At 45.1% G+C, this 16,227-nt stretch overlaps 1 protein-coding gene across 1 annotated transcript; it reads right to left on the reverse strand.

The window, feature by feature from the left end:
- Window positions 1-9,391: 9,391 nt before the first annotated feature.
- Window positions 9,392-15,005, reverse strand: BAG1 (BAG cochaperone 1). Its single transcript, XM_078855962.1, has 7 exons — window positions 14,907-15,005; window positions 12,545-12,673; window positions 12,308-12,399; window positions 12,055-12,168; window positions 11,526-11,633; window positions 11,207-11,269; window positions 9,392-10,447 (listed from the first exon to the last, which is right to left on the reverse strand). The coding sequence occupies exons 1-7, from the start codon at window positions 14,935-14,937 to the stop codon at window positions 10,358-10,360; spliced, it is 627 nt and encodes a 208-aa protein (XP_078712088.1). The 5' UTR covers window positions 14,938-15,005; the 3' UTR covers window positions 9,392-10,357.
- Window positions 15,006-16,227: the final 1,222 nt, after the last annotated feature.

Below are 16,227 nucleotides of genomic sequence, written 5' to 3' on the forward strand. Positions count from 1 at the left end.
CTTCCTTTGGAATGCCTCGACCCATTCCACACCAACTCTTGAGGTTGCAAACGCGCGCTGCATGTTCTGCGAAGATCAATTGCGCTTTCGACAGAGTGCACCTTGCCGCTGGAAGATGGCTGTGATCGTTTGCAAAACGACATGCGCAGCCAACGTTCACCTCTTTCAACATGTCCGCGTGATAGCTACACCAGTCTTAAGATGGGTCCTCGTTGAGATTTTTGGGCATTTTTTTTTATTTGCACATTTTTGCGTGCAAGAGCCCCTGCGTGTCGAGCGAAAAATCGCATCCATTATGAAGGAAATAACGCTAAAAAATGTCACAGGTAGTAGTCGACTACTTTATGTAATGCCTACTCCAGGCACAAGAGCCCTCCCTCCAGGTGGACAAGATCGAACAATCTGCACGCGAGCTCATTAATCTTTCATGGGCGGGATTAAATAGAGGCCTGCGATCCGCACACGGTGTGGCATTTGCTGGACACTCGGGAAGGCATTAAAGGGGGGCTCGATGGCGCTCACACCCAACCTCGGCTCACTGCGTGAAACAAGTACACCCCTGGCAGCACCCGGCACTTGTCCCGTTAATCCTTCAGGAGTTTAAACAACGGGATTCGTTCATCCTTTATTTACCCCCAAAAGATCTGGTTTCCAACTCTTGTGTTTTTGTTAGCGTTAGCCGGCAGAGATGGTAGTCCAAACAGAAAGGTGCTTCGAGGAACAGCACGCTGCCACGGCTGCACTGCCGGCCCCCACACCGCTCCCAACTGCACTGTGAGCCGAGCGAGCGTCCCATGGGGGGGGGGAGGGGATGTGAGATGACCCAGTGTGAGGCCAGGAGGGGTCATGAGGTTCTCGTCCCTCGGTGCCGCCCCAATGAGCCGCCTCACCGCCCGTCTGCGTCGAGTGTTTACTTAGAAAGGGGACACGCAATGGCCTCTTGTTTTACCCACCCCATCACCCGCTGAAAAGTTACGAGATATGTCGTGCTCTCTCTCTCTCTCTTTGGTTTAACATTTCACACTGTCAGGTGACTAACTTTGAACCATGCGGCACATGTATGCATCGGGTACAAATGTGTTGTAGTACGGAGTTAGAATGATGGCCTTAATCTAAGTTGTCTTGTGGTTGTTGTTGTTGTTTGAATTGCATCCCACTGGGATTTTTGCACACAGCGTTGGTGTACGGTGCTTTTCTGGAATATTTAGCTGTTTTTTCCTGGATTTTCTGTTTGCACATAGTCACATAGTCACTTTAAGATGTTTTCTTGTTCATGTTTTAGTCTTTTGTTTGTTGCAATTGCACCCGATTCAAGAGCCGAATGGCTCACAAGGCTATACCAAATAAATGAAAACTCAAAAAAAACTGAAGCATGGTTAAAATATCCAAGTGGATTTAAAAATAAATATGAAATGAATTGAGGTTTTCGTTACTGTATCAGCAATCAGCTGATCACCTTGCTCGTGTTACAAAAAGCAAAACTGAAGTCACTAAATCGACACAGAAGGGCTCACATGTGTAGAATATATACTTTAGTACACATAACTTGATTACACTTGGCGAACCAAAAAAATCATTGCAAAATGTTGCGATTCTAAAGATCTGCTTACATGATTAAATTGTGAAATATAAAAACAGATCATAGCATCACTTTATTTGATCCTAACGACGAGATCATTTAAAAAAAATAAAGCAAAACTGAACACAGTGATCATAAAAACCGTATGAACAAAGTTTTGCGTTTAAATGTTTAGTCCAACTGAACTCGATTAGTTCAACATTTAAGTCATATTTTCTTAAAAACAGTGATCTTTAAAATCAAACTCCACCATGAAAAAAATCGCGTACTTTTACCCCATTGGAGACATGGTTAGAATTAGCGTCACTCACTCAACCACTCAATCAGCTCTAAGACGTGGAATAAAAACCTTGCGTCTGAGTAGTGTCAGAAGCAGGGGCTGCCATCGGAGTTTGTTTAGCGAGCTAACAGAAAAAACGCGCCCCCCTTGGCGCGTCTGTGCGGTGCCACGCACGGCACCCAGACGGCACCCGGCACCCGTCTGGCCCCAAGGCGCAGTGGACACCGCGCAGGTTAAGAGGTCACGGGGTCAGCTACAGATCCCTTGCTCGCTCCAGGGACCGGGCTGCAGGGCTTATCGCTTGATTTGAGCCGAGTGCTAGGCGGCACGGGGGATGGTCATGTAGTATGAATCTCTACCTGCCGGTCTTGTGAATCCTTTAGCTTTGATCGCGATATGCCCCATGCGTTCGTCTTGCGATCTGGCTTGACAGTCTAAATGTCGCGATGATTACGGTACAGGTAATCAACAAAACAAAAACAGCCGTGGATCAAATTCAGACCGCATGATGCCCAGTGCTGTAGCAGTTTGGACATATCTGGAAATTCCTGCTCATTATGATAAAACACCGTCCTAACTTGTTGAGCGGTTTAGGGGTTACATTAACCACAGGGGATTAAACGAATACATAGAGAGATTGCAGACGTATCTCAGTGTCAGCATCGTTGCCTCCACAACCTGACGTTTGAACCTTCATATAAATAAATAAATACAAAAACTGCATTTGCTATATTAACCTTATGGCGGGACCCCGGGGTCCCGAATAAACGGAAGTCAAAATCGTAATTATTTCATGTCTTTTTGGCGACTCCGTCCCACCTCGCACATGAGCGCCACGACCCACCAGAAATCAATCCTCTCGTTCTTCACCAAGCACCCGTCGTTGCCAAAATTGCCGTAGTCATAAACAAAACTTTGATTCATCGTGTCGAGCTCGTCGAGAGGAATAGACTGCCGCATCGTTCGCCTTCAACAGACACAAAATGACGTCGCAACGCAGTTTGTGCGAGAACCGGGGGCTTATGGGACCCCGGGGTCCCGCCATAAGGTTACATTATCTAGAAGAAATAAGTGGCGTTGAGATATCCAATAGCTTCGTTACAACGTGTTTCCCACATGTGAATGTTGGGCCTGGACATCACAATACAAAGCTGCCATATGTCTTCATTTGGGACAGGATGTAAACACACCTCCGAACAAAAATAAACATTCGGCACAAACGGCGCAGCACTACGTAGTGAACCAAACTCATTTTCTCTTCTGAGACTGACGAGCGAGGCAATGGCAGACCATTAAACGAATTATCGGGCTCTTTCCCGAGAGAATGATTTCCAGGCGGTGTGAGGGGTTGCGCTGGCGCACGTGCGCCTCGTTTGCCTGTGCCCTCATTACAAACGTACAGTGCCCCCCCTCTCCCCCTCTCTTGAGCCTCACGATGCATGAAAACGTAATAAGCAGCGATGGAAAATGAATCCTATAATCCTTCAACTCTCACTCCCCAGCCACAGCGCATGAAGTTACTTCTTTCGCACCGTACGTAGCCAACCGTGCTAATCGGAGGTTGAAGGACAGCTAACTAAACACAAAAAAATAGTTCCAAAGAAGTGAGTTTATAATCCAGATGTAAAAGTGCGTGGCACCAGTAGCTTCCTAATATCGGAAGGAAGAGCGCATTCCAGACGGCCACAGAAGCGCATCTGAAAGCGCGCGATGCAGTGACCGTCATCGTCGGATGGTGAGGCCAAACACCGCCACGCTGCCCTGAGAATGCCCCCGGTGTCTTTGTTCGCGCGTGCTCAGCAACGACAAACGGCCACAAATCATGAGACTTTGAACAGGCGAGAGAATTATGGAGAGCCATTTAGTGTTTGATCAATTGTAAACACGAGCGGATTATGAATTACTGCATGGACACCCGATTATGCCGCAATTGTTAAACAGCCCACGGACGCGAACAGGAGCCGTGCAAAAGAAAGGTCACTGGGGGTCACCATTGCTTGTTATTGTTCGTGCTAACAATAGCTTTGTCTTCGTGACAGGTCATTATGTTGAAATATAGACAGCATTCACAGTATTATGAAAACTTGCGCTCGTTTTGGGGTCTGTCAGTCGTATTCGAGTGATGTGGTTTTTTTTTATCCCACAGCACTGCGGAAAGATTTGTGAACAATCGGATTCTTATACTCGAGTTCACGCGCACAGACGAGGAGACAGGCAGAGACGGTGTTGGGGGGGGGAGGTCAGGGCCAGGTTCATGGGTGAAATCACGCCATGCCGCCCGCAGGGCCCAGTGCGGGGTGAGTTGGGGAGCAGCGCTCTCTCCCTGTTCCCTGAAACCGCAGTATTTTTAGACGCAGGGGTCGGGGGGGGGGCACAGGGACAGACACAAGTTCTATTTTTTCAAACTAATTTACAACGCAGAAGTTATCGCAGTTGGAGCCGTGCGTGCCTCAATGCGTCCCCTTGCATGCGCCCCATACCCCGCGTCACCCCCACCCACCCCCGCTCGCTGCTGCACGCTTCTCCCTCTGGGAGAATTATGGGGTGCTGCCCTCAGGTTTGTACTAAGCACCCTGGCGGATCTTAATAAGGAAAGAGGAAGGGGAAAAAAACTCCGAAGTCCATGCGTTATAGCCCAGTGTGTCACCCTTCATTACCAAACCAGCTCACTGTTGCGGTAGCTGCTACGTTGCACGCTCAGAAGCACTCCCATGTTGGGAAGCCGAAGGTGAAAAGTGGCAACGGTTATGCAGCATCAGTTTCAAACATGATCCCTAGATTTCAAACACATGCCTTACGTAACCGTAAACTTGTATGTATACACTTTTAATTAATCACCCCTAGGTATATCTTGTAAAACAGACTTGTCTCGATCAGTTCTGAACAAGTCTTAAAGGTTACCTGCAAGCGTATACTTAGATAGTTCATTACGTTCAAACATAACGCTCACACTCCTTCCAAGAAGTCTGGCCAGCGTGTGTGAGCAAAGCAAGATGCCCTCTGGAGAAGTCATTTATTACCGCGTCTGTTAGTGGAGGTTCTTCTACACCAGCAGTGGCATCAGCAATTCATCCCAGGCAGAGGTCGCAAACGGGTTTTGATTCCCTACCCGTACCCGTACCCTACCCGAAATGAGTGACAAATGGTTACTCACCAGTGACTCGCGGCCTACCCGTACCCATACCCGGCCGCACCAGGGTCGCAAACGGGTACCCGTACCTGGCCGGGTACGGGCAGCCGGGTATCGGGTAGGGTACGGGTATCGGGTACCCGGTTGCGACCTCTGATCCCAGGGCAGCACTCGAGCACTGGCGACCAAAGTTGTACGTCAACATGCAACAACTTAAATTGCAAATGCTATTTTGAGAGCTAAGAAAATATTAAATATTGCACAGTTTCATGGATGATTAATGCCGCTTATAACATACCAAACTGTTGCTTCAGCAGGCTTACATAATATATAGCAAGTTCATTAAACGCAAATGGGGTTTTAGGTCAACGAGGAGAACGGAAGAGACATCAATGTTTTGACCGACCTGCCTTCACCTGAATACAAACACAGCCTCGACTGCTTTCATTTCATCCCAACAGCAAATTGACAAAGCTCTGCTCGGACATGCAATCGGACTTGAGGATGATTGCATTCAGAGTTGAGTTACAGCCAAATGAGGGGACTTCGATCTCTATTTATACATTTTAAGTCATAAAATGATTTCTTTCATCCTCCTTAAATCTGTGCTGCTTCTCAGATCAAAGTTCATTTCAAGCCATTACCATTCTGCAGACTATTTTCCATCTCGTGACAATGCACAAAGATTGCCATTCTGCGCATGCTAATGACATCAAACGCAGCTCTGAGGGACGTTTGAGCAAGATAGCAGTAAATGGCGTCAAGCCGTCACTGCGAGTTCCAATTTTATCTCGCAAAAAGCCACGTGAACTCCACGTTTTCAGTAACCTCATATGCATCTGCAACCTATAGATTTAATGAGAACACGTTAAACTGTCATAGCTGCCCAGTGTGCAGTTTAATAAGCCGACTGAAAATGCAGCTGCAGTTCAAGTAGAGTAAATGTGAGCTGAAGCCAAATTACATCGGCCACGTGTCATCGTGTCCATCAGCTCGCTATTACATGCAATTTGATTCCAGGGGTAGATGTAGCAATAATCAGACACAATGGAAGAAAGAGGTTGCCTGTAGACGGGACCAACATGAGAAGGGAAAAAGAAAGTTCATGAAAGTGTTCTCTTTGTCATCTCGAGAAGCATTCGCCTATTTTTTTTACATTCATGATTTTTAAACTTGTTGAAAGTCAATTCAAACTGGTGGACAAGATGGAAACTAATCTTAGAACCATATGTATGTTAATCAGAGGTATGGGGTTTTCTCCACATGTAAAACCACGTATGAATGCATTTGCAAAACCCATGCAAAATTCTCTTGAAAAATATTCCTTGGATTTCGTGAGGTTTTCCCAGGTCATATCATTATTAATGCCCCTTACTGCAATGTCAAAGTCCAGGTTGCATATAACACCAAGTGTTATTACAAATCACCTTTCAACTTAAAAGTAGTTTTGTAACATATAAATACAATCCCTATTAATGTTTCAACAATAACTGCATGGAAGTAATGTATCTTACTTGTTTTAAAAGGAATAATCAGCTATACAGTTGTTGACATGTTGTAACGACCAGGTACCAAGGTAGAACATTGAAGCAAGTTCAATTTTATGCCTGCGATCCAGGTGGCCAATTGAAAGGGACCACCCCACACATCCATTGATGCCAATGACGACTGGGCTGAGACTCTCAAGAGTTGGACGGCTTGCACTGCTCCTCTCGCTGTCCACTGCACGACTGACGGCAAGGGTGGAAATGGTAGAAACGTACTCCAAATGTAACAAAGTCATCAAGCGCATCAAAGAACAAGATTTTAAATAGCAATTATGCATGAGTGGAAAACGGTTTAGAGATGTTTTACGTGAACACAACAGTGCATTGTTGGCACCAAAACGAATACTTCTTAGTAGAATAAACTAAAAACAAGATCAAGATGCCTTCATAGCCAAGGTAGGCGAGGCCACCAACGCCTCCCCATCACTTTCTACCCTCTGCCAGATCGCGCACCTGCTGCACAATGAACACGCGACCCCCAAGATCTACCATCACAATATCCCACCATATGGCCTTAAGGTCATTCCTTTGGTCTTCGGACTCGTAGATAACACCCAGGCATTTGATTTATTTAATTCCCCTCAAGAGAGAGGAAATTGTCAAATATCCCATTCAGGACCCGTGTGTAACAGGTCAAGAACGAAAACCATATGGGGTGTACGCAATAAACTGGCCAAGGCATTAGCATCATGACCCTCTTTCGAAGCGTTTGTGTTGGAACAATCTTTAAACAGGTTTCCAGTAATCACAGCTGACATTCTAAGTGAACCAGTGTAGTATGAATTGTCAGTGTTCGGGCGCCCTCTGTCGTTGATGTTGTAGGCATGGTAATAACATGAAAACCATCTGCTTGCTTCACTTTGCAAGACTGTAAATACAAAATTGCATTCGTTATATCACATAAATGAATTGCCGTGTTTTACGTCCAAGTTTTGAAATAACTTCAATTTATTGGTCACTTTTATTTGAAATGATATTCATTTACGGCGTATTTTATGACATCAACAGCCATGCCTTTTAAACAGAGTACATGAATGTGTATTGTGGGTAGTTGTCCAATATGCTGCAATTTTTGTAAAATCCCTACAAAGGTTTGTACTGAATTGCCGTGTTTTACGTTCAGGTTTTGAAGTATCTTCAATTTCTTGGTGACTTTTATTTGAAAATATATTAATTTAAGGCTTATTTATGGCATTAATATTGCAGGTATATATCTAACATTTTGAAAGTCTCAATATACATGTGTAGTGGGTCCAACTGAGTCGCAAACGTTCTTCTTCAGAGGCAACACATTTATTACACAACATGTATATACAAAAGGGGAAGCTGCCCCTTTACCAGATACAGCCTAGGGTGGTGACCACCCAGCTAACTACACCACCATACAGGAGTTATGGCTACAACGGACTGGACCCGTACTCGGGTCCCGGGCCACGTGGTGGTGCCTCTTCAGACGTAGAACGTGGAGCTTCCAGCTTGCAGAACGAAGCAACCCCGGTCCCTCCCAGGGACCCATCTTTTATCCTCCCGGGTCGGGCCGGCTCCGCCTTTGGCCCCGCCCACCTTCGAGAACGTTCTAGCTCCCTCTGATCCCTCTCGAGATCTCTCTCCGGACACGTAATCACCCCCCCCCCCCCCACCTGGGGGCCTCCCGATGGACCCTCCGGATCACGTGCCTACGGGGTCAACCAGTGCCATGGCAACCCTGTCCCTGGGCTGACACTCTCCTGCTCCCCCTTGTGGGAGCCTGCACTACACGCTATGCGTGGTACCATCGCTATCCCAGCGCTCACCAAGCCCCGCTAGGGCTGGTACTACACCCACCTGCTAGAGCCGGCATCACTCTGTAACACACACGATGCTGTCCGCGATAGAAGTACATCGCACGCCATGGCCCTCTAGGGCCGGCACCAAACAGTGACATCACCAATGTCACTACACATGTTCAAGATATTTTGACCCTTTGGATTTATAAAGCACCAGTATGACATTTCAAGGTGATGTACAGCAATTAGAAGCGAGAATGGTGATGACTGGATAGGGATGTTCTTCTGGTAGGAACCTCCTGGTTACACCAGCCCACAGGGGATTACTGTGTCCGTCCGCACCACGCACAGCGTGGGCTCCCATTGAGAGAGCGAGAGAGTGCCAGCCAGCTAGGGTTACGTTTGGGGTATGATACTCTGGCTGACCTGGGGACATGTGACCGGATGATACTGGAGGGGGGCCACTGGTGGAGGGGGCCAATGGGTGGTCACATGGTCCGGGAAGAACTCTCGAGAGCCTTCGGGCAAGGGCGGGAGAGATCGAGAAGGTGGGCGGGGCGAGAGGTGGAGCCAGCCCCAGCCCGATATAAGGGGGGCCCTGTGCAGGGCTCTGGGTTCTGACTTTTGGAGGCAGGAGATCCACGTCAAGCTGGAAGAAGCCTCCAGCCACGCGGTCCGGGACCCAGCTTGTGGTCCTGACCGGGATAGTGGAACAGTGTCTAGTTCCACCGTAGCATGGTTAGTTGGGTGGTCACCACCCGAGAGTATGTTGTGTTAATAGCCTGGAGTATGTTGTGCTAAGACAATGTCTGCGACTCGGTTGGACTCACTACATGATTAAGAACAGTCAATTGATGTGTTTTCGGGTTTTAACGAGTGTTGCTCAGCCTGTTTGATATTTCACTCGATGCAAAGGGAGCTTATTCAGGCACCGAAAAAGTGTTGCAACCCAAAAACACATACTAGAGCTAAGCAGCAGCACCACCATGAAAACGTATGCAGTAGTAGACCAGCCTGTAAGTTTGACGCCCACATACATACAAAGTAAAAATACACAAATGTGAGCTTGAAAAATACATATTTGACAAATTGAAGGACAACCCCAGAATGCAATATTTAATGGATTCCACAAACACAAGTAACATGCAGTTGTAAAATAAAATTAACTCATAAAAAATGAAAAATGAAAATGAAGATTTCACAATAAGGTTCTGCTCCAGTCTGATGTACATATTCTGGATGAAACGTGCCACTCTTCAATTGGACTCCACAGCCATTTCAACTGGAGTTATTTAAAGTATTTAAACACCGACAGAATGAACAATAATTGGAGCAGATGCTGAGCTGAGGCGAGAAGCACATGGATCTAGGAGCAATGAAATCAGATACAAATAGACTATTGAGAAAGGTAGGCTTAAAAAAGACACTCAAAAGGGTAACAGCTCGCAGACAAGACTAGTGACAGAGTAACTGAGAGGATGTGCCAAGGAAGATGACCATCATCAAGAGGAAGAATGAGATAAGTTAATACCGGTAGGAACCTCATGGTTACACTAGCCTACAGGGGATTATTGTGTTCGACCGTCGTGCAGGGAGGGGTTGGGTGGGGAGGGGAGGGTGGGGCTGGGTGGGGGTGGGAGGGGTGGGGCTGGTCACCCCGTGGTGCCCTTATAAAACTCAACGTTTAACCTACTCACGCCGGCTTGTGCCCGCCCTCACAGTCGGGCATATTTGCGGAATACACCACGCCGCCGTTGACCCTGGCCATTGACCGAGCAACTCAACGTTCCTACCAGCTCCCTCCGCAGGAATGTGTTGTGCAGGTGTGTTGTGGCATCGCAGGACTAAGATAAATCGTGGGATATGGTGGCAGTGGTGTGGAGTGATCTTCATCCAGCATCAAATAAACAATGGCTGATGATACATTCAAATTATTACTTTTAAGTATAGTACATTCCAAACATATATAGTTGTATCCATTCATCTAAAATCCAATGAAATGTAACTAACATTTAAATCTACTGTACTGTATATTCAAACCCGCAGTGTGTCACATTAGTCAGGCTGTGTTAAACTTTTTCTTTGAAGCTTTTCACCTTCAACTGTTACACTTTTCTCCAATGTGTCACAATGATCCAGGTAGCTCTGTGGCACAAGTGAAAGTTCGGATAAATACTTCAATAAAATGCACAAAAAGAATCACAATTGGATACTTTTCTAAACTTCGCATAAGTGTTAATAATAGACTGTATAGTACTGATGAAGACTTGATGATGCTATCATATTTTAAATTGTTACAGCTTCAGACACCTGGCTTTAAATACACGTTTTGGGGATTTTTCACCAAGAACAAATTTCCACGTTTCAAGTGCTTTATCGATCACAATCCTAATCATATATACTTAACGATTATTTTACAAACTCTTTTTAAGAAACTATTTGTGGAATAAAAGTGTAATTTCACTAAAACTTCCTTCCCTAGGCAATCTTATTGACTAATTGGTTTTCTCAATGTAATAGAGATGATTATTTCATAACATTGTTTTTTTAAAGATAGAAGAATCAATATTTTTTGGCTTTAATTTTCTTCAAATTAAACTGCTTCATTTTTAACGATCACTTTGACACAAAGTATTAATTTGCATAATAGGATATATTTAAAAAAAATCATTACCAATTTCTGGTTGAAACACATGACAACATATCTAGTATGTCACTGCGAAATTATTAAAAAAAAATCTTCAAAATCTCACAAGTATCATACTGTTATTTACAAATTATTTATGCATGCAATTTTTTTTTTACTGGTGGCTAATTGATCATTAATATAAAACTATTATATTTCTTACTAATTCCCGTACGTACATCTATCACAATGTCATAATCACGTCCTAATGTCCATACCTGAATTTTCTTCACGATCCTTTTTCGCTTCATTCGACAGTCCGAAAAATTCTCCGGCAGTTCCTGTTGGGCAATGAAAGATAAATTAAAATACATCCTCAGCCACCTCTCAAATTGTCAGTCTTCATGAGGCCACCCTTGTTGATTTACTACAAAATGGTACGACTCACTGGACTCCAGAAATATAATGGTTGAATCTACCCCTCACCAGAATCGACCCCTGAATGGAATTTGACTCATAACCCCCAAAACACAACTATTCCAGTGTTTCCTCCGGTCTATGAATCTGTGCAACCGTGGGCGATGCGGGAGCCCTAACCGTGCCGTCAGCTTGCTCCAGCAGCTTCATGCACTGTTCCGTCACGGCCTTCACACGCTTCTCCAGCTTGGTCAGTGCCTGCCCCCGCAGATTCTTCTCCAGGTAGCCCTGGTACACGCACACAGGGTTCAACGAACTTCAAATTTGACATCACAATTCAGCAAAATCCCGTACAAAATGGATCAGTTTAGTCTCATTTGTGTCCTGCGTTCCATAATGCCCACGGAATGAGTTTGAATAGCTTTATATTCCATATTGAACCAATATAAAAGTGGTATAAACCAATTTATGGTAAATTTCAACTATGCTGTAATTCATTACACTCTGCAAAGACACACCATCGACTCCTTGTGTTAAGATAACTTAAAGCATAACATTTAAACAACAATACAAGTTTTAATAACACTTGTAATAATACTTTCCTGATTACGGTAAAAATAAAGCAGGCTTTATGTTACTGTTTATTTGAATTGCACATTTAGTTACATTGCAGTAGAGTCGGGCTGGGCACATTGTATAGAACACTCACATTTTGGATGCCTTTAAGCTCCACTTGGATTTCATTCAGCCTAAATGAGAGTTGCTCTCCAGACTTTTCCATTTCTGTCAGTCGTTGCAATGCACTTTCCTCTTCGGGGCTATTCTGCACAAAAGCAGAATCTATTAAGTTAATTGGACAGAAAAACATGCAATTTAATTCCAGTCACAATTGGCTTTAAAGCATCCAAGCACATTTTTTACATGTGTGCCACTTTAAACGTCTCTCAGATTGCTGCATTTACCTTTTTCCCAATAAGCATGATCTTGCATCCATTCTTCATCCCACATGCTGAAATCATCCGATCAGGCTCTTTTAGGGTGTTCAAGGATTTCCCTTAAGAATAAAAATACAACCAGGTAATACAAATTGTTTTCCAATAATACAGAAATGTAAGTTTACTGTCAAAATTACAAAATAAATGTTTGCACTCCATCTGAGATATTACATCACTGTCATGTCATATGCATCACTGAGGCACCTTTGAAAATGAGCTTCTGGTTAGCCTCGGGGACAGCAGTGGCGGCGGCGACAGCCTGCGCGAGGTCGCTCAGTGTGGGCTCCTTGCCGCCCGGAGCCCCTGAGACTTGCACACTGTGCTTGGAGGAACCTATCTCATATGCAGGGGGTTCAGAGGCACCACGGAGGTACAAGGAAGAGAAATAAACATGGTTAAGTCACTCGTGGGTGTTGGACGTCAGTGGCTTCTACACCCATGGACTTGGCCTCAATGCAGTAGCATTGCACTCCCGTGTCCCAATCCTTCACTCTCTCCACTGGGTCAGCTCCTTCCCTCGTGTTTCCCTAGTGTCAATCCTCACTCAGGAAAAGTGAATTGAGATGCAACTGCATTTACATGCTGTGAAAATGCTAAAGGCTGTTAATGTTGCAAGATCATTTAATAATACCATAGGTATACGGTCATTTGCCAGAGGATATAAAAAACATTTAATAAAAAGGTTTCAACTTACTGTATAGTGAACTTATTTCGCACTGTGCTTAGCCAACCGAGTAAATCGGATGTTTCAATAGAAGAGATGTTGATAATATGAAACTGATCATGACCTCTTTATCATAATAACGATCTTGATTGCTCTGGTGAAATATATAGGGGGTTATCACTGACCTTGGCCCTAGCCTTGCCAACCCAGCTCACCTACATCACCTATATTCGTTACTCGGAGAAAGCCACCTGAGCATTTCATCTCTGTGAATTAAGTCACCCGACGGCCTCACGAGATGGTTCATGTGAGATCAATCATTTTCACAATTAGTTACCACTCAAGAAAGTCACACTGAGCGCGACGGCTCTTATTCAATACATTCCTGTATTGGGAAGGGTTGGCTGACACCAATGCCGTTGTATGTCTTTAGCCATGGGATGAAACTAATGCAGAACAAGGGTGAGCATACAAACTCTACATGAAGGCGCATGGGTTAGAAATCGAACCCAGGACCTTCTTTCTGTGAAGCACAAGTGTTACCACTGCGTCACTCTGCTGTCAGTCAGTGACAAAGCACCGCACATACTCTGGGAAATTCGAGAGGATCGCGGTGGGGTTAGTCCTCTTTTCACCTCGTATCAATTATACAACGTCTAGGGAATTCGAACGCTGGATTCTATGCAGAGCGATCACCCGTTTCTATAGCACTTCTAAGTCCATAATAAAGCTGTTTTTTGTTAGATGGCGTAAATATAAATGTATCGTTAAACGCTGTCACGTAAACAATGCGTGACGATTAGTTACTACAAGCACACAGGGCTGGGTGTTGGAGAATAAACCCACAACATTTGCAATTCGAGTAAAACGTTAATTATCAACGAAACGTCGTACTCGAATTGTAAAAGCTGTGGGTTTTCTAACACACCGGTGTGCTGAAGTAAGTAATTGGCACGTTTCGTTAACGTGGCAAACCTTACGAATTGGCTGTGTCGGGTGGTGGCGGGTTTAACGACACGTTCATTTTGACGCGATCCAACCCAAAAAAAAATTCGTATTATGGACAATATTCGTCTCTAAATCCTGCATGTTAAGCAGCAACACCGTATTCTCAGGTTTTTTCGGTAAAGTCACGTAGGTAAAACATTAAAAGTAAACAAAAATAAAAATAAAATTCACGACGTTTCGGAGGCAACACAAGTCTCCGTCATCAGGTGGGACCGTCACAGCCAGATTAGCTGCATCACTTGATGCAGCTAATCTGGCTGTGACGGTCCCACCTGATGACGGAGACTTGTGTTGCCTCCGAAACGTCGTGAATTTTATTTTTATTTTTGTTTACTTTTAATGTTTTACCTACGTGACTTTACCGAAAAAACCTGAGAATATGAATCATTGCAGTCACGAAAGCTTCAAATCTAGAATCAGCAACACCGTATTTAATTCACAATTAATTCACAAGTACGACGAGTAATGCACGATAAGGTCCCACCCCTCGACTGCTACCGCCGTCTACCTCATCTTCAGAATCGATTTGTGTCTCGTTTTGTTGTCTTTCCTCCGCGCCTCCGATTAGCACGATTGGCTACGTACGGTGCGAAAGAAGTTCAACATACAGCATATACAGTCTTACCCTCACCCCTTCACCCCAGCCCCCCGTCACCCACCACCCCTACCCTCACCTTCACCCCCCATAACCCTCACCCGGCCCGGGTAGCCCCGCTAGGCGAGGCCGAGGTCCCGGCGGCTCAGCCTAGGCCGCGCGGACACCGCGAGTCGCGGAACGAGAATGAAACGGAATTGAACGAGGGCGTGAATGAAGACGTCGCACGGACGTCGCGATGTCCTCGCGGAGCCACTGGGGGCCACCACAGCGCGCTCACGCACGACGACCTCGCTCACCGTGCGTGAGGGTGACGCTCAGCATCGCCATTCGCGCCGCCGGCTTCCCTTCCTTGAATGGGGGAAGAAGCTATGACGCGGGGGGTGACGTCACGCGTAAAACCGCACGGGGTCACGTGCAGGGTCACGTGGAGGCGAGACAACAACACAGCACGTGGCGGTGGCCGTCGACAGAAACTCGCGTCCAGCAGAGGATCGAGAATGGCAGTGGCGTCACGAGGGGGGTGCAGGCCGCACCGGGTGACACCATCAGAGGGGTTGACACCAAAATGGCTGTACACTTTTTGTGCAGTGTTTCAGCAGAAATGTATTATTTTATTATTATTAAAATATTCCTGTAGTTAATTCTAACAACAAAAACATTTTTCGTAAGCCCAGCTTACATGTAGAATGTACCTACAACGCTAAAACTCTATGCTAATTTACTTTTTGAACCTTCTAATGCGCTCCGGTCAGAGCTGTCATTGTTACCCAACTACAGTGCCGCTTCGAGTCACGTGGTTTCGTCTGCACGCGCCGCAAGCACGCGCTGTTGTTTTCGTCGTCAAATTTTCTTGTGTTTTAGCTACAATATTGTGGTAATTAGTATTTGTGAACCTATATCAATAACTTTTTTGAGAATTACGTAGTAATGAAAGGAAATATTGTCATTTAAAAGTATAATTTACCATTTTCTAGTTGTTCATGTCACTACCATTGCCATTACATTCAGTGATATACGGGATTTACGATTTAGGAGTAACAGTACAAAAAACATTACTAAAGATTCTGTATGGTCTCTATGGGCGGAGGTCCATGAGGGGTGACACCATGAGTTACCGCACTGGGTGACACCATGAGTTACCGCACTGGGTGACACCAACCCCTAGTGACGCCACTGTAGAATGGAATTGTTTTCTTGTCAATAATCTTCACGGTGTCACTGGCAACTGAAAAAAAACAACCTTAAAGTTCTTAGATATTTACACATGGGCTGCCTGTACCATGCTGTACAAGACGAGTTTAAAGCTTCGTTTATATATAAAAAAAAACATCACGTGCAGAGATATGCCTTCTTATTAACGCCACTGCAGTTAGGTAGTACACGGGGACAACAGTGACGTCACAAGAGGGACATACACGACTTAACTTTAAAGTGTATTTTCTCATTAACGGATTGTATTTACCTCGATGAAACCAAGACGTGCAGTCTTATTTTTGCTAGTTTTACCAACCCATTACAGATGATGGGGCTGACCACACTTTTCCTGCATTTGTATGTTTGGCCACTCCATTTTATGTAGGAGAAACTCAGAGTATGCAGAGAAAACCACGTATGAGG

The sequence above is a fragment of the Lampetra fluviatilis genome, chromosome 1 (assembly GCF_964198595.1).
Source record: "Lampetra fluviatilis chromosome 1, kcLamFluv1.1, whole genome shotgun sequence".
NCBI lineage: Eukaryota > Metazoa > Chordata > Hyperoartia > Petromyzontiformes > Petromyzontidae > Lampetra > Lampetra fluviatilis.